Raw genomic sequence first — 27,221 nt, forward strand, 5'->3', positions numbered from 1 at the left:
TGCAAGGCGTTTGCCATGGAAATGCTCAGTCACATAGAGGATGATGAAGATTACCTGAAAAAGGTCATGTTCACAGACGAAGCTTGCTGTCATGTATTGGGGAAGGTCAACCAGCACAAATTGAGGATCTGGGGCTCAGAAAACCCCCACATGGTCACTGAACACATACGTGACAATCCAAAGGTCAATGTGTGGTGTGGCCTTCTCCATGACCGTTTTTTCTTTGCAGAGAATACAGTGACCTTAACAATTTACAAGAACATGTTGGAAGGATTTGCCTTTCCACAGATTGAAGACCTGCAACATGATATCATTTTCAATAGGATGGCGCTCCCCCTCATTGGGCCTTAGTTGTTCGAGCCATCCAGAATGAAAAATTTCCAGTTCGCTGGATTATCCGAGAAGGACCAACCTCCTGGCTCCCATGATCATCAGTCGTAACCCCCCTTGATTGTTATCTGTGGGGGTTTGTCAAAGATGTTGTCTACAACACCAAGGTGACAAAACCTGCTGGATCTTCATTCACGGATCCCAGCTGCATGCGCACATGGTTGACTCAGCCCTGCTGAGCTGAACATGACAATCATTTGTGTACCGCATTGATGTCCTGTATGCAACAAACAGAGCTCACATTGAAGTGTATTGATGGAGTGCACAAACCGTTATGAGTTTCTGCATCACATAAACCAAAGTGAACCATTGTACCATTTGTGGTTCTAAATATATGAACAAGCAAAGTTGTCCAGGTATTTTTGGAACACCTTGGATATACAGTCACGTGAAAAAGTGAGTACACCCCATGTAAAGTTTTGACTTTTTCAACATATTTCAACATACAGCTATTTGATCTTCATTTCAACAATATTGATAGATAAAGGTGATATAATATAACAAATATCATGAAACATTTACATTTTGTAGTCCATTGTATAATTTAAATAAACATAAATGCAAATTTTGCATGTGGAAAAAGTAAGTACACCCCGACATTTATCACTACTTCAAATACCTAAAATTAGAATCAGGTGCACCAGCTCAGGTGAAAATGATTAGAACATCGTTAGAGAGGATCTTGGAGGAACCTGTCTTATTTAAACCTCAGACATTTAGTTTGGTTTGCTCTTTGTTGTTGAAGTGTGCGGCGTCTCCATGCCTCAATCAAAAGAGCTCTCTGATGCCTTCAGAAAGAAGGTTATAGATGCCTTCCAGTCTGGGAAGGGATTTAAAAAGATCCCCAAACAATTTGAAATCAATCATTCGACTGTTCGGAAGATCATCTACAAGTGGAGAAGATTCCAAACAACTGCCAACTTGTTCAGGCCAGGCCGTCCCAGCAAGTTCAGCCCGAGAGCGGACCGCAAGATGCTGAAAGAAGTCTCTGAGAACCCCAGAATGTCATCACGGGACCTACAGGTAGCTCTTGCCACTGTTGATGTCAAAGTGCACGAGTCTACCATTAGAAAGAGGCTGCACAAATTTGATCTACATGGGAGGTGTGCCAGGAGGAAACCTTTGCTGTCCAGAAGAACATCAAGGCAAGACTAAAGTTTGCCAATGAACACCGAGGCAAAGACCAGCACTTCTGGAACAATGTGCTCTGGAGAGATGAGTCAAGGGTAGAGCTATTTGGCCACAGAACCAGAAGACATGTTTTGCGAAAACCAAAGACAGCATTTGACCACAAGAACCTGATACCAACTGTAAAGCATGGTGGTGGAAATATTATGGTTTGGGGCAGCTTTGCTGCATCAGGGCCTGGGCAGCTCACCATCATATAATCCACTATGAATTCTTCATTGTACCAGAGGGTGCTTGAGGATAATGTGAGGCCATTTGTCGGAAAGTTGAAGCTCAACCGAAGGTGGACCTTGCAACATGACAATGACCCTAAACATACCAGTAAATCCACCCAGGAATGGCTGAAAAGAAAGAAATGGAGGGTTCTGGAATGGCCAAGTCAAAGCCCGGATCTAAATCCCATCGAGATGTTGTGGGGGGATTTGAAACGAGCTGTGCATGCAAGAAACCCCTCAAACATCGCACAGCTGAAAGAATTATTCATGGAGGAGTGGACAAAAATTTCTCCCAGTCGATGTCAGAGACTGGTAGACAGTTATAAGAAACGCCTACTTGAGGTTGTTTCTGCCAAAGGGGGCAATACCACCTATTAGAGGCAAGAGTGTACTTACTTTTTCCACATGCGAAATTTGCATTTATGTTTATTTAAATTATACAATGGACTACAAAATGTAAATGTTTCGTGATAGTTGTTGTATTATATCACCTTTATCTATCAATATTGTTGAAATGAAGATCAAATAGCTGTATGTTGAAATATGTTGAAAAAGTCAAAACTTTACATGGGGTGTACTTACTTTTTCACATGACTGTATAAATATCCCTATGGTCCCACAGCTTTCTGATTAACTGCTTTGGACAATGAAGACATCTTCAAGCACAATTGACAGTCTTTAAATAGGCATTACTTGTTACCATGGTGTCAGATTTATCTCAAACTAGCAGGAATACCCAGCGTTGCCCAGTGATGTTCTAATGCTGTTGATATTTTGAAGAAATCAATCAATCAAAGAAATCAATACTTACACCCAATAAGAAAAAATTATATTTAATATGATATTCCACTCCCTTAACCCCCCCCCCCCCCCCCCCACCACTCCCCCCCCCACACACACACACACACTAATCAGGGATAATTTGTTATCTTTCATATAGCTACAAAGGCTCAGGCACTATAAAGCAATTTTTAAAAACTCCCCGAAAAAAACGAACATTTTTTTTCTGTTTTATTTTTATTTTTATTTTTGCCTAAACAATCCCTGATACTCACTGATGAACCGCTGAAAGTTTGATGAACATCCGTTCAGTCATCACTGAGAAAAATGGTGACACACACACAGACAGACAAACTGCTCTCTTTTGGTATCAATAACTTTTTAGCTAAATTCCATCTCCTCAGAACCAGATGTAAGGCATGAAGTAAATTGGACAAAGTGCCATTTCACCTTTGCACAACTTATTATATATTTGCCGATTTGGGTTTCCGGCACTGCCGTCCACCTAAAGGTGGGTCAGTACACAACATCCACCAGACTTGCTGATATAATGGTTAGAGCATCCGCTCTGAATCTTGGAGGTCGGCGATTCAAAACCTTGCCGAGTTATCCAAAAAACTTTTAAAATGGTACATACTACTTCCTTGTTTGATACTTAGCATTTAAAAAGGAGAGAGTTGGCAACCATTGCACAGGCTTTGGTGAGCCCAATGGCCTCCTCCTGTGTTGACGTTTCTAGTAAGGGCACTCATATTATTATAACTTCAGTGGCGACGCTAAAAATGATGGCAGCAATTGAGATTAGAGCAAGCAATGTTATAAATTTCAAACTCAAATCCTGAAATTTTGCCTTACACCGCTACACCTCTCAAAAAACTAAATAATTAGCTCATGTTAGGATAACCGCAAATTATGATAGGTTACGTTCAGGTTCTATGTCATTCGGTATTTGGGACACGTTGGTGGGAGCGGAGTGCTGAGCATCATTACAATGTAATCAAACCAACTATTAGCTGATATTATTGGCCAATGACTGGATATTGCTTTGCAAGGAAGAAAGGTTTTGCTATTATTTAATTCCATCCACACGGCCCCTCGTACCATATTACCGCTGAAAGACAACCTTGGTTATACATCACATAGCTTGGATGTTCATCCAAGTTTTATATACCTTATGCCAATGAAAAGATAAGCTCAGGAGCATGTGGACAAGAATCATTCCAAAAAAGATTCATTTTAACGCTTTTAAATGACCAATTCCTCCACATGAATGGCCTCATCTGATGATTTATTGGCACAATACCTCGTCCCAATTTAGCAAAGATTCAGTACATACATTATTCCACTCAAAAGGCAGTTTACAACAGAATTTTAAGAAGTCAGATTTGTTTTTGTTTTTCCCCCTCCTGCACAGCATGTTAATCACTCAATTTATTTATCATGAAATAAAAGACATTTTGTTTGATATTTTAAGGCTAAGGTGAAATTATTTAATAAACTAAATTACAGACCGTAGCTAAAGCTACATTTGGCCCATTTAAGCTTTTATTTATCTGATTCCGGCCAAGCATTCACCATTGTCGGGCCACGATCTTTTCCCAGTGGCAAAATGATAAAGCCGAGTGCCACGCTTCCTGCTGACAAATGATAACAACAAATGGTCATGGAAAATCGAAAAGCTCCTGAAGTGGGAACCAAAATAGGGATGGAGTCTTATATGTGAGTTGAATAATGCCAATTCAGCTCATTCCCATGGTTTATTCAATGACCATTCAATCCTTCAGGTCAATGGAACAATAACAGCAATTTTTATTATTTTTAATGTTAAAATGATTTGAAACAATTTGGATACAAATGAATGAGTTAACCCATAGCTGACATGATCCAATTTGGACACAGAAACTGGTCTATCATGTCCGCTAACACTCATCACATGCCGGCTGACCTTTTGCAGGGTCAATGGAAACAAATGTTGGTGGGGAAGGCATGTGAATCAGAGTGTCTGATGGACCATAGGCCAGTGGACCATAAGCAAACACTGTACAATCCTCAAAGTGTGAAACAGCACCTAGGATATCATAGAACAGTTTGTGTTCAGGAGAATCTATAATGACCGATATTGAGAGAACTGCAAAATGGAAAACGCAAAAACAACAACCAACTAGAGTCCTAGACAGATATTCTGTCATAAAAGACAAAAGCTCAGACAGTCCAACATTTCAGCCACATGAGGGAGTGAGTTGTGCTCTTGTGATCTCCACTCTTGCAATCTGGTGATTATGGTTCTCCCAACTACAAACTGATCTTTGATGGCTGGAAATGGATGTTCGTTCCTGATCAGGCCACTCCATAGCTGAGGTGTTGGATTTTTTAATTTTTTTTGAATACAAGATCGAGGCTCGTGAAAGAGCTAACATTAATCACACAAAAAGTCAAACCGACACATAAAACACAAAATAAGGGGAGGGGTAGACAAGATGGGGAGAGAGGGGGAAGGACACAAATACAACATTTGAGAGCAGGGACATCCAGAGAACTGTGGGAGGGAGAGGGCTTGGGGGAAGGTGGGAGAGGTATAAAACAAATGGACACTGCAAGGACTTCCAGGAAAGAAGTTGGAATTTCAAAAAAGTGGATCTGGGGTGAATTAGCAGGGGTAGAAAAGATCAAGGTTTTGGATGGGGGAAGATAAGAGATGGTGGTGAACAGCTGTTTTAAAGACCTGGAGGGAGGAATGGGATTGATTAATTTGTTGGGATTTGTGGGATTTGTTGAGCCTTTGTTTTTAATTGACAAAACCTGATGGTTGCACTTTTGCATTATCCGTTCTGTGGTTCTTCCAATGTTGATGTTCGCAAAAGGAGAAGTGTTGCTATCATTGCACAGAGCGGAAGTGCCTGGGACACGGTCCTCCTGTTAAACCAATAATTAGAAACTTTGCTCCATGCAAGATTGCCTAATGTCTTATAATGACAAGATAACATTTAAGTAAATGGACTAATGAAGTAGTGCTAATAAAATGAAAGGTATAAAACAATAAACTGGCAAAAAGAAAAAGACAAAGGTTACCATTATTCAAAGCTCCACAGTAGATGCAATCAATTTTGTACTTTCATCTTCTTCAAAGGCAGGATGGAGTAAAGTTGTGGACAAGTTAATAACCTCCTTTGATAGATCAAATCACACGGAGATTTTAAGGGTCAATTTGGGAAAACTGGCGACTCACAAACTTTGATACAAGTGCAGGAAAGCTGAACCTCTAGCAGTGGACTTCATCGCATAAAAGACCACCAAGCTTCTTAAAACACCAAATGGAGAATTTAAAAGGGACCATACTTCTCCAACAACACACCATCCTAATCTTTTCTTCTTTTTTACAGTTCCAATTATTCCCACCTTATGTTGGCTGAGGGACAGATTGGAAACTTAATACAGCCCTGAAAAATATTTTGAAAGCGGCCCATGTTGCCCATCCAATGATCTTATAGCCTCTTTCAGTAACGCTATTCCTACTTATTCAGTTAATGTTTTGGTCATTTCTAGAACAAATTATAAAGAACTCACGATTTTATAATAGTTTTATAAAATGTATACGGAAATACTGCTTAAGATATAATTTCCTGTATTGCTTATTTACAAAGCAACTGAAATTATTAAATAAACAAATAGAACAGCACTTGGTAGAGACCATACATCCGATAGGCTGAACAGTTTATGTTTTGTATCACACTGATAGGTTGGATCTGAATCCAGACATAAACCAAAAGCTAATCGGCTTGTTCTTGTCACCTACCAAACTAATTTGTCATAAGTCATCATAAGTTTTGTCATAAATCATCCACAACTTTTTGAGATATCGTGCTACATATTGGCCCTATCACTCAATGGTGAAGAATCACATAAAAAATTCTCTGATCTGGATCCCGATTCGAATCTTCACCAAAATTGAATCAACTCTTCATTGTCACACACCCAACCACCTGTGCACCAAGTTTCGTCCGAATCCATCCACAATTGTTTGAGAAATCGCACTATATATCAGTTTTGCCCTGTTTCTCAATACAGAAGAATCACTTAATAAATTCTCATATCCAGATCCGGATCCACATCTTCACCAAAATGTAATAATTTGGACCTGAGTCGGAACACATATATATATATATATATATATATATATATATATATATATATATATATATATATATATATATATATATATATATATATATATATATATATATATATATATATATATATATATATATATATATATATATATATATATATATATATATATATATATATATATATCCAGTTCAGTAATGCCTGGTGTTGGCTTAGCGGTTAGGGTGCCGGCTTGGGATCCTAGGATCCTGGGTTCGAATCCCGGTCGATCGCTAAATTAACGCCAGGGGGGTTGACTCAGCCTGTCATCCTTCTGAGGTCGGCAAATTGAGTACCAGCTTGCTGGGATGAATGATCACGGTGTGTACCCCGATTTAGAATAGGTACACCATATACCTGCACATCGTAAGAGGCGACCAAGGGCTGGCATCCGGCCATAAAAACATTGCCTCAAACAGGGAACCATGATTGTCATGGGGCCCGCAAGGCTAACCCCCGCTCTAGCAGGGAAAATGGCCTTTAAAACGATCATTCATTCATTCATTCATTCAGTAATGCATCAAAGAAATACATAAACACACAAACAAAAGCAAACAAACAGATACTATACTCAAATTGTAAACAGTACTAGCAGGGGTACCGAGTGCTGCACGGTGCTGTTATAATCCTGGTGGCATTTTGAAGAAATCAAATTGTTTTTTATCTATTGTTTTTTTTGTGGGGCCTAATACACTTCCCTATACCCACTAAGTATTGGGGTCGGGGATAATTAAATATTGCCTTTCACATAGCAACAAAGGCTTAGGCACGATAGAGCAATTTTTAAAAGTCCCCCCAAAAAAATCCAACGTTTTTACAAAAAAATTCTTTTTTCCTAAAACACTCCCCGACACTGACTGATTAACCTCTGAAAGTTGTTAATGTCCAAGCCATTCCCCCTCGTACTTCTCCCAAAAGTTAAAGGAACCTTTTTGTTGTGGAATCTGTACAGTTGACTTTAGCAAGAAACTTTTCCTGGACCCTGGCAAAACTATGTAGGGGGTAATTATGAGACATGTAATCCTGAACATGCACATTATGACATAACTATCTGTCCTAATTAATTCCCCATTATCCGCTCAGGCCAATTTATAGAACAACGTGCAGTATTACAATTAACGCACATAACAAAATATTCAGATTCAATAAAATAAAAGCCAAAACAGCCTCGGTTTACAAGTGTTGGCGTAATGGTTAGAGCATCCATTCTGAGTCTAGGAGGGCAGCAGTTCAAACCCCAGCTGAGTCATACAAAAGACTTTGAAAATGGTACATGCTGTTTCCTTCCTCGATGCTCAGCATTTAAAAAGGATAGAACAGAACACCATATGTTGGTAATACTAGCACAGCCTTTGATGGGCCCAATGGCCTCCTCCTGTGCCGAAGTTCTTTGGAAGGAAATTCATATTATTATAAAAACTTGCTTCGATAATTTTCACCATGGCAACAGCTATTCAGCTCAAGTAGGGAGTTGTGGTGGTGCACTTGGGTTTTAAAACATTGAAACCTACGTGTATAGTTCCTACCGGCTCAAAGAATCCCCGGCCTACCAGGAATTCTCCCGACATACAGACAGCCCTAACCATCCCTGGGTTAGCCGGAGGGAATAGTTCTCTTCCGAGTCTTTCTGGCACCGGCTGGCTCGACCTGAAGTTTCACTGAGGGAGAGTGGCAGGAATTTGGAATTTGGACACGATGCCGGTGATAACTTGCCTACTCTTTGTGAAAGACATCACAACATCCACCAATGCTGCCAGTGCTGGCAGAAGGGACATCGGGATTAATGGCTTTCAAAGAGATATCTTTGCAAGGGATGTTGCACACATTGATGCTTCACCCTGCCTACGAGACACCAGGATGACAGTTTATAGCTGGGTTGAGATTCCAAACCAGGCTAGAGAGGTCAGTGGTGAGTACACATACCTCTAAGTCTAAGTTATCCTGCCTGCCTCAAAAATTTTCGATGTTTTTTTTTTTTAAGATGGTTCTAACACACCCCATTCACATATAAATAATGGAACTAAAACTATCAGTTAAATTAAGGTTTTGTGTAGGTCTAAGAAATAATAATAACTAGAACGCCATTCGGAAGAGCGCATACCTCAGCCAGGCTGAACAGTTTATGTTTTGTATCCCACTGATAGGCCGGATCTGGATTGGGATCTGCACCAAAATATAATCGGCTTGTTCTTGTCACCGAAACAACTCATCCACCAAGTTTAGTCATAATTCTCCAACAACTTTTTAAAAATATAGTGCTATGTATCGGTTTTAGTCCCATCACTCAATGGTGAAGAATCACTTATGAATTAAATAATTAGCATATCCGACACGACTAGAACTAGAACGGCACTCAGTTGAGAGCAAACCTCTGCCTGGTTGGCCATATCACACAATGGTGAAGAATCACTTAAAAAATTATACGAGCTGGACCCGGATACAGGTCTTCACCAAAATCTAATCATTTCGTTCTTGTAACATATGCTACCGCTCTGCCAAATCCTTCCACAATTTTTTGAGATATCTTGTTCACAGACAAACAAACAAGAAATATGTCGTGCATAGCGCATACTTGCGAAATCCATAAAATAAGTTGTTGGCCTATGATGACCTCAACAATAATTGGTGATTGACTTCAGTGACCTGGTATGCAAATCCTTTTAAAATCTCCAGTCAATCAGATGAAAATTGAGGATTTTAGAAATTTGGCCGATGTTGACCTCAAAATACTTGGTGGTTGAATTCAGTGACCAGATATGCAAATCGTCTTCAAATTTCAAGTCAATTGGATGAAAATTGAGGATTTTATAAATGTGGCCTATGTTGACCTTTTGGCCTATGTTGACCTCAAAAATACTTGGTAGTTGAATTCAGTGACGAGATATGCAAATCCTCTTAAAATTGCATGTCAATTGGATGAAAATTGAGGATTTTAGAAATTTGGCCTGTGTTGACCTCAAAAATAATTTGTGGTTGAATTCGGTGACCAGATATGCAAGTCCTCTTCAAATTTCAAGTTAATCGGATAACAATTGAGGATTTTAGAAATTTGGCCGATGTCGACCTTTTAGCTTTTGGTGACCTTTTGGCCTATATTGACCTCAAAAATACTTGGTAGTTGAATTCAGTGACCATGCATGCAAATCCTCTTTAAATTTCAAGTCAATCGGATGAAAATTGAGGATTTTAGGATTCCGGTCTATGTTGACCTTTTGCCCTATGTTGACCTAAAATATAGTTGGTGGTTGAATTCAGTGTCCAGATATGCAAATCCTCTTCAAATTTCAAGTCAATCGAATGAAAATTGAGGATTTTAGAAATTTGACAAAGTTGGTGGCCTTTGGCCTATGTTGACCTATTGACCTTTTGACCCCAAAAATAATAGGCTTGTTGTTTATGACCAATTCTACCATTTGGTGAAGTTTCATGAAGATCGGTTTGAAATTGAAACCTGTAGGTGACTGACATACAAACAGACAGTCAAACAGACAAACAGACAAACAGACAGACAGACAGAATAACGCACAAGACCAACAAATATACTTGAAAAATCTTCGATTTTCGCAAGTAACAAACAGACATACAGAACAAAACATAACCCCCATCCACCTTTGGTGACTGAGTTCATAATAATAACTATAACGGCACTCGTAGAGTGCATAATCTCGCCTCCTGCATTCATTCTGAACAAAAATACCATGGTTAACTGAACACACTATTATTATGGCCCATATATACAAATAATCCATGCACCCTAATAGTCACACCGTTTTTTTGGTATGGGTTATGAATAATAATAATAATAATTCATTTATTTTGTATAGCGCTTTTCCAGAAGCCCAAAGGCGCTTTGACAGAGTGGAAAACATAATGCATAACAATACATGAAAACAACAATTGCAAAAAGACAAGAATCAAGAAAACAAACAGCAGCGATATACGGCATATATATAAGACAAGAATCAAAAAGACAAGACAAGAATCAATAGGGAAATATTTAAAGCAAAAGGAGGGAGAAGGAGAAGAGATAGTCAGGGGTTAAATGCTGTGGGTTGAATGTTGAATGCAGCGTTGAACAGGTGGGTCTTTAGTGATGTTTTGAATGTGGTGAGTGAGGAGGAGTCTCTGATGGTGTGAGGTAGTGAGTTCCAGAGGGTGGGAGCAGCGATGGAGAAGGCCCTGTCCCCCCAGGATCTGAATTTGGTCCGGATGGAGGGGGTCAGGAGGTTGGTACCAGCAGAGCGGAGGTTGCGGGTGGGAGTGTGTCTGGAGAGGAGGTCAGCCAGGTAGGATGGGGCCAGGTTATGGAGGGCTTTGTATGTCAAGAGGAGGATTTTGTACTGGATTCTCTGGGGGATGGGGAGCCAGTGAAGCTTGTAAAGGACGGGGGTGATGTGGTCACGGGTCCGGGAATGAGTGAGTAGACGGGCAGCGGAGTTCTGAATGTATTGGAGTTTATTGGTGATTTTTGAGGGTGAACCATAGAGGAGGCTATTGCAGTAGTCCAGACGGGAGGTGATGAAGGCGTGGATGAGGGTTTCTGCAGCCGTGGAGGAGAGGGATGAGCGGAGACGGGCAATGTTTTTCAGGTGAAAGAAGGCTGACTTTGTGATCTGTTTAGTGTATTTGTCGAAGGAAAGGGTTTGGTCAAAGATGACGCCAAGATTCCGGATGTGAGGGGAGGTGGATACTGGGATACCGTCGATGTTGAGGGCAAAGTTATGGGTGGATTTTGTGAGCGTTTTTGGGCCAATGATGATTATTTCAGATTTATCACAGTTAAGCTTGAGGAAGTTGATTTGAAGCCAGGATTTTATTTCAGTGATGCAGTTTGTCAGGATAGAGTGGGTGTCGGTGGAGACGGACTTGGTGGAGATGAAAAGCTGGATGTCATCGGCGAAGCAGTGGAATTGGAGACCATGACGGCGGATTAAGTGACCGAGCGGGGACAGGTAAAGGATGAAGAGGAGGGGGCCAAGAACTGAACCTTGGGGGACACCTTGGGGGAGGGGAGCAGTGGGGGATTTGCAGTTATTGATGGAGATGAACTGGCATCTGTCAGAGAGGTATGATTTAATCCAAGAGAGGGCAGTGCCGGTGACGTTAAAGGTGGATTCAAGTCGGGTGAGGAGGATAGTGTGATCGATGGTGTCAAAGGCAGCGCTGAGGTCGAGGAGGACGAGAATGTTGAGGTTGCCAGCGTCAGAGGAGAGGAGAAGGTCGTTGGTGATTTTGAGGAGAGCAGTTTCAGTACTGTGGTTGGAGCGGAATCCGGATTGGAATGTTTCATACAAGTTATTGGCAGAGAGATGATGTTTGAGTTGAGTGGCTACAGCGCGTTCCAAAACTTTTGACAGAAAGGGTAGGTTGGAGATGGGTCTGAAGTTGTTTAGGGTGTCAGGGTTTAGACCAGGTTTTTTTAGAATGGGGGTAACAGCAGCAATTTTGAGGGAAGGTGGGACGATGCCTGTAGACAGGGAGGAGTTTATTGTTGCAATGATAAGTGGAGAGAGAGCAGGGAGGGAGGCTTTGACAAAGCTGGAGGGGATGGGGTCAAGAGTGCAGGTGGCAGTTTTCATTCCTATGAGGAGTTCAGAGAGGTCAGTAGGAGAGATTGGGGAGAACCGAGACAGGGGATGGCAGGACAAGGGGGGGCAGGTGGTTGGAGGGGGAGCGGGTGCGGCGGTGGTCAAGCTGTTGTAGATGTTGTCAATTTTGCGTTGGAAGAAAGAGAGGAAGGAGATGCAGTTGTCTACTGTGAATGACTGGGTGGTGGTGTTCAGGGGGCGGAGGAGTTTGTTTATTGTCGAGAAGAGTGCTTTTGGGTTTCCGGAGCCAGAGTGGATAATTTGAGAGTAGTAGGCAGAGCGGGCGCGGGAGAGGGCATCTTTGTAGTGTTGTATGTGGTCCTTGTAGGCTTGGGAGTGAACTGTGAGACCCGTTTTATTGCGGAGTCTTTCAAGTTGGCGAGCACGAGTTTTCATCAGGTGGAGTTCAGGGGTAAACCAGGGAGCAGAATGGGTGAAAGAAACTGTTTTGGTTTTTACAGGCGCAAGCTGGTCAAGGCAGGAGGAGAGAGTGTGGTTGTAGTAGTCAGTGAGGTCGGAAGGGGTGTGGAGGTCAATGAAGGGAGAAGTGGACATTTTTTCAGAGAGGGTGGATGAGAATGAGGTAGGTGAAAGAGCGTTTAGCTTACGGAAGTTGATTGTGCGATAATGCCTTGGTGTTGGGGCGGGGATGTTGATGGTCAGAGTGATGGCTAAGTGGTCAGAGAGGGTGAGGTCGGAGCCATAGAGATGGTGCAAATTTAATCCAGTGGAGCAGACAAGGTCCAAAATGTGACCACGGATATGGGTAGGAAAGTCGACATGTTGAGTGAGGTTAAAGCAGGTGAGTAAATCAGTGAAGTCAGTGGTTATTGTGGAGTCAGTGGAGTCCATGTGGATATTGAAATCACCAAGGAGGAGGATTGAGGGGGAGAGGGAACATAGCTGGGTCAGAAAGTAGGAGAAGTCAGACAGGAATGATGGGTGTGGTTTGGGAGGGCGGTAGACGACAGCCATGACTGACTGCGTGTGACCAGAGAGTTTTAAAGCCAGGTGTTCAAATGATGGAGCAGATGAGATGGAGATGAGGTTGGTCTTGATGTCTTGACGGTGGATAACGGCAATTCCACCACCTCGGCCCTCCGAGCGTGGTTTATTGACGTAGGAATATCCATTGGGTGTGGTGAGGTTGAGTGTGTAGTAGTCCAGAGGTTGTTGCCAGGTTTCGGTGAGACAGAGAAAGTCCAGTTTGTTATCCAGGATGTATTCGTTCAGGATGAGGCATTTATTGTTGAGGGACCGGGTGTTGAACAGGGTGAGCTTGATGTTGTTTTGAACAGCAGGGATGAATTCAGGTGATTTAGCCAGGGTTCGTAGGCAAGAGGTGCGATCGTGTGGGTTGCTGTGACCAGGTGCGCTGGGACGAAGAGTGAGAGTGCGCTGAGCCGACCAGAGGACGGGGATGGAGTGACCTGATTGCAAATAAACAAACTTGCGACCGGAGCCACGGTGAATGTACCTGGGTCGTCGGAGGAGTCCATTTGATTTGATGGCAGAGATGCATGATGGGGTGGAGCGGGTATTGAGCAGAAGAAGCCTTGCGGCGGAGTACTTCAGAGCCATGCCAGGCAGGAGCGAAGGGACGAGTACGAGGCCAAGGTCGAGGAGGCAAAGCGGCAAACGCAGCGGCAAACGCAGCGGCAAACGACTGCAGCCGCTAATCAAGACCACAGCGGCAAACAAGGCCACAAGGCCACCGGCAAACAAGGCCACGGCCACAATCAACGGGAGCGGGCCTTTCGAATTCCGTATTCCGTACCATCAAAAGCAGATTCCGTTATCCAGCCGGAGAACACGCGGCACGTGCGGGTGTGAAAAGGCAGGACAGGTGTGAGATGTCAGGTCAGAAAGGTAGAAGCAGACCCTGTACATCCATCCAGTCGGAGAAGCGGCGAATATGCAACGCCAGCGTCCTCTCGCAACCGAACCCGGAAGTCAATGAAGATGAACGTTATAGATTTAATTCTTCCCTCACATCGGATCATAAATCAGACATATGAAGTTTCAGATTTTTCGGATAACGATTTCAATTCAACCAATTAAGGCTGGAATACAATTTCTCCAATGATGTCATCATCATCACTCTATATACCCCAGTTGATGACAAATGGCAAGTTTCAATTTTTTCCATTGAACGGTTTTGGAGAAAATTGTCAAAATATTTTCCTTTAATCCAATATGGCTGCCATACCATGTGACCTATGTCGTCAGAGTTAGAAATACAATATTCTCTGTAGGGAGTCCCTCCTATGTTTAAAGTTTCGCATCGATCGGACAAGCGGTTGCAGAGAAAATCATTTTTAAAGAGAAAATATATAGAGGTGGACACACAGCAGACAGACAGACATTGCAATAGACTTGCATCCCCTTTCGGGGCGAGACTAATACAACAACAACAACAACAACAACATGCATTTTAAGGCCATTTTCCCTGCGAGAGCGGTGGTTATCCTTTCGGTCCCCATGACAATCTTCTCCATCTTGCCCTATTTTCTGCATCTCTCCTTGTTAACCCCCTTGCCCGCATTTCTTCTTCCACCATCTTTAGCCAAGTCTTTCTCGGTCTTCCCCATCCTCTACTTCCTTCTACATTCATTTCCATCACTCTTCTCAACCAGTCACTTCCTCAACACATGACCAAACCATCTCAACCTGTTCCTCTTCACAGCATCAATCACAGGCTCTATTCCCATCATTTTTCGCAATTCATCATTTGTCTTCCTCTCTCTCTCAACGATACTCTGCACATCCATCGAACCATTCGCATTTCCACCCTTTCCAACCTTCGTTGCTGCTCTACGTTCATTACCCATGTCTCGCTCCCATAAATCATAACACTTCTCACACATGCAGCATACAACTTTCCCTTCAGCTTTAACGACACTCCCCTCCTCATCAGCACGCCACTCAGTTCCCGAAACTTCTTCCATGCACATCTCACTCTAGCAACCGTTGCCGAGTCTGATCCACCTTCTCCATTCAGCATGTCTCCGAGGTAGCAAAATGTTTTCACACCTTCCAGCTTCACGCCGTCTCCAAGATCCAACTCAACATTTCCTCCATGTGCAGCTCCCTCTGTGCACACCTTACATTTGAATGTAGCTGCCACACTGGTTAATGACCCTCTCAGACCATTACATTTTTGATGAACCCACTCAGCGCACATTGTACATTGAATGGAGTTCACTCCAACACCCTTCCTGCACACAGCACAGGGCCACTTCCCAGTTCTTTCCACCTCACCACATGCTTTACCACTTGCCATCACCTTCGTCTTTCCGATATTCACCTTCAGACCTTTTGTCTCCATACATACCTTCCACTTGTTCATATTTTCCTTCAGTCCATCCATACTTTCCGCAATCAACACCAGATCATCTGTATACAACAACTCCCACGGTAAACCCTCCTTTACGTTCTGAGCCAGCACCTCCATCACAGCTACAAATAGTAGTGGACTTAGTACCGACCCCTGATGCACTCCCACCTTCACCTCAAACTCACCACTGTTCCTATCCTTCGTCCTTACAGCTGTGCGCGCTCTTATGTGCATTGCCATCACTACTCTGATCAACCATTCCTCCACTCCTAACTTCCTCATTGCCCATGCCAATACTTTGCGTGGAACCCTATCGGATGCTTTCTCCAGATCAACAAACCCAAGAAACAACTTCTTCCTCTTCTCCATGTACTTCTCCTGCAACTGCCTCACAATAAAAAGCGTGTCTGTCGTTCCTCTTCCTGGCATAAATCCAAACTGCATTTCGTCGATCTTCACTTTCTTCCTTATCCTCCTCTCCAACACCCTTTCCAATACCTTCATTCCATGCTCCAATAACTTTATCGCTGGGTACGAGCCACACTCTAGAGGGTCACCTTTCCCCTTGTATAGAGGGATGAGGGTACGCAGTTTCCAATCCACTGGAATGCGGCCTTCTTTCACCACCAGATTACAGATCTCTGTCATTCTCTTCACACCCCCAACATCCTGCTGCCTTCAACATATCCCCCATAACTCCCGTCGGCCTTCCCGCTTTTCTACTCTTCATTGCTTTTATCGCTTCCTCAACTTCCTTCTCAGTTATCTTCTCTGCCGGTCCTAAAACTGGGTTACTCTCTATGTTGCCATCCCATTCATTCTCTGTATTCAACAGCATTTCCGTATATCTTTTCCATCTTCCTTTAATTCCATCTGGGTCCACAACGATTTGTCCCACTTCATCCTTCAAGCAACTCACCCCCATCACATCACACCTCTCTTTCGCTATCTGCTTTGCAATCCTGAATACTGCTCTCTGACCCTCTTCCGAATCCAAGCGTTCTCCGAACATTTTCCTACATGCCTCCTGCGCCTTTGCCACCTCTTTCTTTGCAGCCTTCTTGGCTGCCTTATAACTTTCATGCTCTGCTGTTTCTGCTCACGTACCCTTCCCCTTCTGCCACTCCTTGAACTTCTTCCTCTTCTCGTCAATCCTCTTTCCAACTTCATCATCCCACCACCATGTTTCCGAGTGCCTCGGTGGTCCTTTTGTCCATCCACATACCTCACCAACGGCTCCCAACAGACTAGCTTTCATTGACATCCACCACTTTCAAGCTCAACCACATCATCCTCTACCCTACTCAGCCTCTCTTTTAATGCCTCCCTTACTGTCACCTCTTTCAACTTCCACACCTTCATTCTCGGTTGGTACTTAACCCGCCGAGCTCTCCTCGCACCTTTCACCCTTATGTCGCAGACAACCAAGTGGTGCTGTGAAACAGCCTCCTTCCCCGGGATCACCTTTGTGTCCCGGAGGTGCCCCCTATCTCGCCTACGCACCATAAGGTAGTCAACGGTTGTCATCGAACCACCTGACGTGTCTGTAACAAGCTTATTATCCTCTTTCTGGAACTGAGTATTACAAATCAACAAATCAGCTCCATCAGCAAACTCCAAAATCCTTTCACCTTCTCCATTTCTCACACCATATCCGTAACCACCATGAACTCCCTCAAAACCATCCATACTCCTTCCCACATGTCCATTTAGGTTTCCTCCTACCACAACAACTTCCTCATCTTTCACGTTTTCCATCAGCTTCTCTATCGCACACCAGAACTTGTCCTTCTCTTCATTGCTCCGACCAACCTGCGGAGCATATCCCGAGATGACGTTCACCAAGAGCTTTCTAATCATCATTTTCACCATCATCAACCTATCACTCACTCTCGTCACACTCACCACACTGTCTACAAACTCCTCAGAAAACAGGACACCAACACCATTCACGCCCTCCGGGCACCCTTGCCACACAACTTGTATTTCTGTCCCTGCCTCCCCTTCACCATTCTCACACCACTTCCCTTCCATCTCGTCTCTTGCACACAACATATGTCCACTCTTCTTCTGACCAATACTTCCACCACTTCTCCTGATCTCCCTGTCATTGTCCCTACATTCCATGTCCCAAACCTCAGAAACCGATCTCCACTTCGGGCTGTACCCTGCCCATATGTAGTTGTAATTGTCATGGTTCTCTTTTTGAGGCAGTGTTGTTTTTTTTATGGCTGGATGCCCTTCCTGACGCCAACCCCTCTTAGTCGTCTCTTACGACATGCAGGGATACGGTGTACCTATTCTAAATCCAGGGTATGCACTGGGAAACGTTTAAAACATGGAAATTCTGGGGTGGGGGGGGGGGGCACCACGGCTGCGGGAGCCCCATCAGCGAGGCGAGACTAATAATAATCACTAGTATGTCGAGATGTCCTGGGAGCAATAAATCACGTTAGTAGCAAGCTCTGCAAAAACAAAGGCTAACAGCAAGTGAAGGTAAATTCCCGGGAGTAACAGTAGTCCATGAGCTAGAAGGGCCCACCGAGCGCCCCCCCCCACCCCCCCACCAATTAACGAAACTATATATTTTTTAAACTTTGAAATGTACTGTTTGAAAAATTATATGTTAACATGCGATAAATTGTGACTCAGTATGGATTTTGAGAGACTGAAAGTTGCTATTTCCTCTGTTATGATGGTATATTGGTTATACTGTTATGTATATTTTGTTATGATGGTATATTGGTTATATTGGATGTTATAATGGTTATACACGATGGTATACATAAGCAGAAGATTTTGTTTTTTAATCCAACCAAAGATGGCTGACTGGCGGCCTTTAACTACAGTGCATTCAGAAAGTATTCAGACCCCTTCAGTTTTTCACATTTTGTTATGTTGCAGCCTTATGCTGAAATCGTTTAAATTCATTTTTTCCGTCATCAATCTACACTCAATACCCCATAATAACAAAGAGAAAACAGGATTTTAGAAAGTTTTGCAAATTTATTAAAAAGAAAAAACTGAGATATCACATTGACATAAGTATTCAGACCCTTTGCTATGACACTTGAAATTTAGCTCAGGTGCCTCCTATTTCTCTTGATCATTTTTGAGATGTTTCTACACCTTGATTAGAGTCCACCTTTGGTAAATTCAATTGATTGGACATGATTTGGAAAGGCACACACCTGGCTATTTCAGGTCTCACAGCTGACAATGCATATCAGAGCAAAAATCAAGCCACGAGGTCGAAGGAACTGCAGGCAGATCTCAGAGACAGGATTGTGTCGAGGCACAGATCTGGGGAAACCTACAAAAAAACTCTGCTGCATTGAAGGTTCCCAAGAGCACAGTGGCCTCCATAATTCTTAAATGGAAGAAGTTTGGAACAACCAGGACTCTTCCTGGAGCTGGCCGCCCGGCCAAACTGAGCAATCGGGGGAGAAGGGCCTTGGTATGAGAGGTGACCAAGAACCAGATGGTCACTCTGGCTGAGCTCCAGAGATCCTGTGTGGAGATGGGAGAAACCTCCAGAAGGACAACCATCACTGCAACACTCCACCGATCTGGGCTTTATGGCAGAGTGGCCAGACGGAAGACTCTCCTCAGTGAAAGACACATGAAAGCCCACTTGGAGTTTGCAAAAAAGCACCTAAAGGACTCTCAGACTGTGAGAAACAAGATTCTGTGGGCTTTCATGTGTCTTTTTTTCATGTGTCTTTTTTCTCAGTTTTTTCTTTTAAATAAATTTGCAAAACTTTCTAAAATCCTATTTTCTCTTTGTTATTATGGGGTATTGAGTGCAGATTGATGAGGGAAAAATGAATTTAAACGATTTCAGCATAAGGCTGCAACATAACAAAATGTGAAAAAAGTGAAGGGTCTGAATACTTTCTGAATGCACTGTAGTTAAAGGCCGCCAGTCAGCCATCTTTGGTTGGATTAAAAAACAAAATCTTCTGCTTAGGTATACCATCGTGTATAACATCCAACATCCAATATAATCAATATACCATCATAACAATATAACAATATATATGTAACAGTATAACCAATATACCATCATTACAGAGGAAATAGCAACTTCCAGTCTCTCAAAATCCATGCTGAGTCCCAATTTATCGCATGTTAACATATAATTTCTCAAACAGTACATTTCAAAGTTTCAAAAAAATATAGTTTCGTTAATTGGTGGGGGGTTGGGGGGTGCTCGGTGGGCCCCTCTAGCTCATGGACTATAGCAATTAACTTGAGACACACCATAATATAAGGCCTGGAGGAGAACTCAATGTTTCAGGCGGAAACCTGTCTAATTTGGCATAGAGTGAAGGTCAAACGTGTTCCGACAGATTTTGAGTTGTACATCTCGAGACATCGGGTACATTGCTTAAAAAAAAAAAAAAAAAAAACTAGAACGGCATTCAGTGCAGAGCATACCTCCGCCTGGTGAGCAGTTTACGTTTTGCATCTCAGAGTAGACCAGAAAATCACAATACAGAATTTATATAATGTAGAAACATTCTTCACCAAAATGGAATTGATTAGTCCTTGTCACACACACAACCGGTCCACCAAGTTTCATCCAAATCCATCCACAATTTTTTGAGATATCCTGCTATGTATCGTTTTTGGCCCAATCTCCCAATGGTGAAGAATCACTTAAAAATTCTACGAGCCGAATCCGAATCCGGATCTTCACCAAAATCTAATCATTTCGTTCTTGCCATATACACGACATCTCTGCTAAATTTCGTCCGAACCCGTCCGCAAGTTTTTGAGATATCTTGTTCACAAACAAACGGACAGACAGGGGTGAAAATATAACCTCCATCCACCTTTGGTGGCGGAGGTATTAAAAAAAAAAAAAACACACACACACACACACACACACACAAACACACACACACACACACAAACACACACACACACACACAGTCCTTTTTCTTTGTTTTGGTTTTTTACAATCCACAACCACGGTTGTACAACTTACCACTTTCAGCATGGAAATCAGGAACAAATTGCTCATCTTCGTCAGGCACTTTGGCTGAAAGAGCAAAGTAGAAAAGGGAACGATTCATCAGAGTATTACTACACTTGTAGGAATAAACAACAAACTTCGCTTTGATTCCAACAACCTCCAAGTATGGTTACCTAGATACCATTAGGAAGTCGTACAAGGTTTTGGAAACACTTACAAGATGCCGTGCTTTGGTTTGCAAATCACAGCAAACCATTTATATCAGCATTGAATAATAAAACAGGAGAAATCCTAGTCGACTCGGCACGCCGCAAATGTGAACGAGAAAACCGTACGTGTAGCCAAAACATGCATGTGTATACTACAATGTACTACAAAAAAAAACTACAATGTACAAGTTCCCAGGAAATGCTGCAAAACGAAACGATACAACTAGACAAGCAATACCGGTGCCACACCGAGCTTACGCACCGCAAACTTCCGATATCAAAACATCCGACAGATATCGGAAGCATCGGTGACAGACAGATATGCCCCGGGGCTCATCGCTCACCCGAACGGGTCGCGAACGAAGTTCCCGGAGTAACAAACCCGAGTGCACCGACGGCTCGACACGTCTGTCGATTGTTTGACGAGAGACATTCCCCGCATGGTGTGTGATGCGGTGCGTAGAACTACAGGACGGCGGACGTGAGGTACGTACGCACTATGGTGTTCGCTTTCCACAATCACCAAAGTAATAATGACATTGATTGGATTTTTTTTGCAGGAAATGTTTGGGTAAAAAGTAAGTGGAAAAAGGCAACTTACACTGACCTTCCACGAGCCATGTTTCTTGCAATAGCCGCAGGTCTTGAAAAAGCTCTAAAGAAGATAAACAAAAACCAGTGTAAGCTCTCGCCTTTGGCTCTTGCAGCTTGCACAACCTGCTATCATAGAATCGTAATACATCAACAGAGATAGATGGAAAAAATTGTCGACAAGTAAACCTTCGGAATCCTGTGCCAGTTCTAGGTCCTCCTCCATGAACTTTCGCTTGAGCGAAGCCACGAGTTGTGGCAATGGGTCACTGTCCCGAGTCTGTAGACCAGAAAAGGTGATGGCGGTGTTATTGCACCTCTCTATTGAGAAACATTAGTGCTGCACAAGAGCATTATGAGATTGCACTTCGGGGGTAGTGATAGGACCATGTTTATTATCAAAGTATGGATCGTGTTTATAGTGCAGCACATGAATCACACAAAGGTAACAGGAAGGGATAGGTACCATGCTTATAGGGCAGAGATAGGTATTCACATTTGTAGTGCATGGATAGGTATTCACATTTATATGGCAGAGATAGGTATCGTGTTTATACGTCAGGGATAGGTATCGCGATTATAGGGCAGGGATATGTATCATGTTTATAGGGCAGGGATAGGTATCATGTTTATAGGGCAGGGATAGGTATTCGTGTTTATAGGGCAAGGTATAGGTATTCATTTTTATAGGGAGGGATAGGTATTCACATTTATAGGGTAGGGATAGGCAACACTTTTATAGGGCAGGGATAGGTATTCGTGTTTATAGGGCAGGTATATGTATTCATGTTTATAGGGAGGGATAGGTATTCACATTTATAGGGCAGGGATAGGTATCATAATTATAGGCCAGGGATAGGTATCACGTTTATAGGCCAGGGACCACATATATAGGTATTGCATTTATAAGGCAATACAACGGCCACATTTATAGGACATGGCAAAGTATTACATTGATAGGGAGGTGTTAGAATCACATTTATATGGCCAACTAGGGACATGTATACACATATATATGGCAGGGTCAGGGAAGCATTGATAGGGCAGTGTTGGGATCTTGTTTTTAGGGGAGCATTAGGAATGCATTTATCGGGAAGCATTAACATTGCGTTTATAGTGTAGTGTTAGCATTGTGTTTATAGGGGAGCATTAACATTGCATTTATAGGCGATCAGTCACATTGGGTTTATAGGGGAGCGTTAGCATTGCGTTTATAGGGGATCGTTCACATTGCATTTATAGGGGATCGTTCACATTGCATTTATAGGGGATCATTCACATTGCGTTTATAGGAGATCATTCACATCAGGTTTATATGGGAGCGTTAGCATTGCGTTTATAGGGGAGCGTTAGGATTTCGCCTATAGCGGAGCATTCGGATTTCGCCTATAGGGGAGCGTTAGGATTGCGTTTATAGGGGAGCGTTAGGATTGCGTCTATAGGGGAGCGTTAGAATTGCGTTTATAGGGGAGCGTTAGGATTTCGTCTATAGGGGAGAGTTGGGATTGCGTCTATAGGGGAGAGTTAGGATTGCGTTTATAGGGGAGCGTTAGGATTTCGTCTATAGGGGAGCGTTGGGATTTTGTCCAGAGGGGAGCGTTAGGATTGCGTTTATAGGGGAGCGTTAGGATTTCGTCTATATGGGAGCGTTGGGAATGCGTCTGTAGGGGAGCGTTAGGATTTCGTCTATAGGGGAGCATTAGGATTGCGTTTATAGGGGAGCGTTAGGATTTCATCTATAGGGGAGCGTTAGGATTGCGTCTATAGGGGAGCATTGGGATTTCGTCTATAGAGGAGTGTTCGGATTTCATCCATAGGGGAGCATTAGGATTGCGTTTACAATTTAGTACAAGGATCGCGTTTAAATTTAGTACAAGGATCGCGTTTAGAGGGCATCACAAGGAATGCAGACAGCGCAGCGATCGTATTCGGGATCATGTACAATAAAGGGCAGCAATATGATCGCTTTCGGATAGAGCTTATACTTATAGGGTTGTGCTAGCACAGCGCATCACAAGCACACTTGGCACACAGCTCACCCCAACGTAAGGCACTTGTTGATCGCAGAAAGCGTCCATAGCACTGGGACGGATAAAATACCCAACAGCACGTCCGGGGTCCAAGGAGTCGTCGGGGCAGCGAAATGGGAACGTCCTGGGAAGGCAGAGCACGGAAAGCGCAGCGACTCCGTAACCCCTCCACCCTCCCCTCTTCACTCCCCGTTCCTCTTTTTCTCTCCCTCTTTCCTTCCTTTTTCTTCCTTGGCAAAAAACTTCTCCAGAGGGAGCAGCAGAGGCCACGCACTGCGAAAGGAGAGCTGGGGTGAAGTGGGGGAGGGGAGGGAAAATGGGCGGAGACACGTGGAGTTATGAATGGAACGAAAGCGCAGAGCAAACCCCATTCAAAAAAAACACAAACCGCCCGCTAGTGAATCGTCCATAAACATTGCGCCTTATTTAGCAGCAGAGAGGTCGCCACTCGCCGTTCCCTACTCAATGGCCCCAATTCCAAGACCTCTTGAAAAGCGGAATTTCGTTCGGGTTTCTTGGTTTTCGAAGCAAACAGAACAAGCATTGCAAATACCCTAAAGGACATAAAATCGTAATGGCTGTCTGAATTGCAGCGCACTTTGCCGGGTTTGTTTGCTTGAAGCGCAAATGCAGGACAATTCATTAAAACCGAAGTAAACACAGGTTAAAAGCACCTTTGTGAACCAGGGTTACTTACACCTGCAAGGATCACCAAAGGCAGCGAAGCGAAGTCCAACCACATCAACAGAAAGTTGGTCTCGGTCCAGACGCGTCGCACATGGTGGGCGGGGCCACAAAGCGCACGTCGATTGGTCTTCCAGACTCCGTCCTGCTGTCGTCCAATGAACGTCCGCACCGCTATTTGGGCGTTGCCAAGATTTTGTGCTTCGTTGCTTATGATTGGATGAACTTCTCGAGCCGCTTTTGGCGTGTAAAGTTTCCGTCCAATGAGGAACAACGATGGCTCTTTGATTGATGACTACGGGTTTCATTCACAAAAAACTGCCTTGAACAGCTAGAGCCCATTCACAAAATGGTGGCGGCGGGGAAGTTTTTGTGCATCCTGTGAAACAGTGAATGCATTTCTTTTAAAGATTTAAATTTAATTTAAACTTTCAACATTTATGGCAAATATTAAACTATATTATAAGACAGAAATATTTCATAAAATATTTATATATGGTCTTATGTATATATATTTCTTAATTGGATGTGAAACATATTGAGGCATTTCCTCCGCCCTAACAATTCCCTTGTTTTGTATAAATATGAATCCATGAAAATCGATGCTCGTAATGAAATGTCGACCCATTCGCCACCATTTTCAGTAGCGATGTGGGATGCGGAGGGAGGGATAGGAGTTGTACATATTTTGGTGCCCAGTTAATGTTACCCATTCCACCCTCTTCCACAACCTCCATCCAGCTACCACTTCCTCCCCCTTCCCATTTGGGAAACAATCCCCAAAGCAGCGAAACCTTTCCCTCTCTCTCCCTCTCTCTCCCTCTCTCTCCCTCTCTCTCCCTCTCTCTCCCTCTCTCTTTCTCTCTCTCTCCAGCCCAATCATTCCGACAGCTCCCCCTTCCCGACCAACTCTCCATCATCTTGCCCCTTCCCCCATGCCTTTGGCGGGAGAAATGGCCTTTAAAGTCCGTGTGTTTGCGCCTGGCCCGATGATAAATTGTAATTGCAGTTTCAAAGCGACCAACCAGTCGGACCGAGCAGGAGGGAGGAAAGTTCTCATTTTTACACGGAACATGGACGAGGAAGTCCGGTAACGTGAGGTTGTTTTTATTTATTTTTCCTCCAGCGGATCAGTTAACGTTTGCAATTATTTGAATGGGACGTTGGAACCAGATCGGATGAAACTGTCGTGCGAACAAGCCGCGTCGCATGCGACGCCACGTCATTCCGAAGGTGAACACTGTAGAAGGACCGGACGCATGTCCAAGGTATACAATGTATATGCGGTACACTGTAAATAGGTGACGGCAGGTTGACCTATTTACACAAGAGCAGGCCTCAACTTGTTTGAGAAAAGTTGTCACGTTTGCATTGGATGGCTATTGTTACCATCGCTAGAGGAGAGGGTATTGCATTTGGGTCCGTCTGTCTTTATGTCTGTTATCTGCCTATCTGTCTGCCTTTGTCAGTCTGTCTGTTTGTCTGTCTGTCTGTCTGTTTGTCAATTTGTCTCTCTGTCTGTCTTTGTATATCTGTCTGTCTGTTTGACTATTTGTCTGTCTGTTTGTCTATCTGTTTATATATCTGTCTATCTGTCTGTCTGTGTGTCTGTCGTTCTGTCTGGCTGTTTATTTGTCTGTCTACCTGTCTGTTTATTTATCTGTCTGTCTGTCTGCCTGTTTGTCTGTTTGAACGTGAGTAGGTGTATTAATTACATCAGACCCATACTGTATACTATTTCTAACCCATCAAGACCCTCAAAACACTTTAAGATCCCAAAAATCCCAAAGACCCTTTCGAACCCTAAAAAGCTTTAACATCCTTAATACCCCTCAAACTCCTACGACACGTTAGACCCCTAAGATCCTTTAGACCCATAAGACCATTTAAAACCCCTAAGACTCATTAGACCCTGTTACACTCTTTAGAACCCTAATACCCCCAATAGATCCTTTAGAACTGCTAAAACCCTGGCAATTTAAACTGCTTTCTACCTTTTAGACCCTTTTAGGCCTTTAGAATTTCACACTTTTCAGATATTTTAAGATCCTTTAGACAATTCCAACCCTTTAGACCTTAAATTACACCTTCAAGACCACTTTGACCTTTTCAGACCTTTTGACCTTTACAACCTCTCAGACATTTCACCTTTATACTTTTAGAATTAGACCATTTTGACGTTTCATTTGTAATCAATGACCTTTGCTTTAGTACATCCTTCCATTTGTTTGCCATACAATACATACCACACGAAACAAGTCCTGGCGACAGTCTGCAATCTCCGATCGCTCTTTCTAGATCTGTTGTGTAGTTATTCCAGGGAAGCACATGGCATTATCTAAAGTACAATGAATGGGGCAGGAATGTGGATATGGTACACTGGTACAGACATTTTGTTCAGCTAATGGCATGAAGGACACAAAGTAGGTTACATACAGTACCTTTATTACCCTGTGCACACGAAGCGCAAAGTGCGGTTAAGCAATTGCTTCACTTTGTCTGTCAACAAACGTCAGTTTATGATCGAGGAACAACTCGATTCCAATTGAACGTTATATTTTGAACACGAATTGGAAACCGAACCAGCTGTAGTTTAGCCGCATTTTGGCTCTGAATTTGATCCGATCGCGCATGCGCAGAGAGGAGTGAGATTTTTTTTACTCTGTCTGCTTTCTGGCAACATATCTTAATGAACAAGGCAAACTCTCCCATACCGTCAATAAACTGTTGGATTGGTGCTTTGTTGCATCCATCACAAAGTGTACATCATCCTCTGATGGCGGTTATGACCGGCGTGGCATCTGCTAGCATTAACTGGTGGATATTAAAGATCTGACGGTGTCTTTTGCGAAGAGTAGGTTAGTTATCGCTGGCATCAGGAACAAATTACAAATTCCTGCCATTACCTGCTCCAGTCAGCAATGGAAATCTGCTTCCTGAAAGTCTTGGATCATCCACGTCTTGTGGTTGACCCCACAAGGTGGGATCCAATAGGGTCGTTAACAGTAGTACGAGGAAAAAATAAACACTGAACCACTTTACAGTTTTATCACTTTGCTTACGC

At 43.1% G+C, this 27,221-nt stretch overlaps 1 protein-coding gene across 1 annotated transcript in view; it reads right to left on the reverse strand.

The window, feature by feature from the left end:
- The window catches only part of ETV1 (ETS variant transcription factor 1), a 49,392-nt gene extending 25,160 nt beyond the window's left edge, over positions 1-24,232 (reverse strand). The window contains exons 1-5 of the mRNA XM_068120940.2: positions 24,171-24,232; positions 23,483-23,760; positions 21,633-21,723; positions 21,454-21,507; positions 20,656-20,709 (exon numbers count right to left, since the gene is read on the reverse strand). Coding sequence (XP_067977041.1) covers positions 20,656-20,709; positions 21,454-21,507; positions 21,633-21,723; positions 23,483-23,521 — 238 coding nt within the window. The 5' untranslated portion in view covers positions 23,522-23,760; positions 24,171-24,232. The remainder of the gene's footprint in view (positions 1-20,655; positions 20,710-21,453; positions 21,508-21,632; positions 21,724-23,482; positions 23,761-24,170) is intronic.
- Positions 24,233-27,221: the final 2,989 nt, after the last annotated feature.

This window comes from Myxine glutinosa, chromosome 6, assembly GCF_964187855.1.
Source record: "Myxine glutinosa chromosome 6, kmMyxGlut1.1, whole genome shotgun sequence".
NCBI classification, from domain to species: Eukaryota; Metazoa; Chordata; class Myxini; order Myxiniformes; family Myxinidae; genus Myxine; species Myxine glutinosa.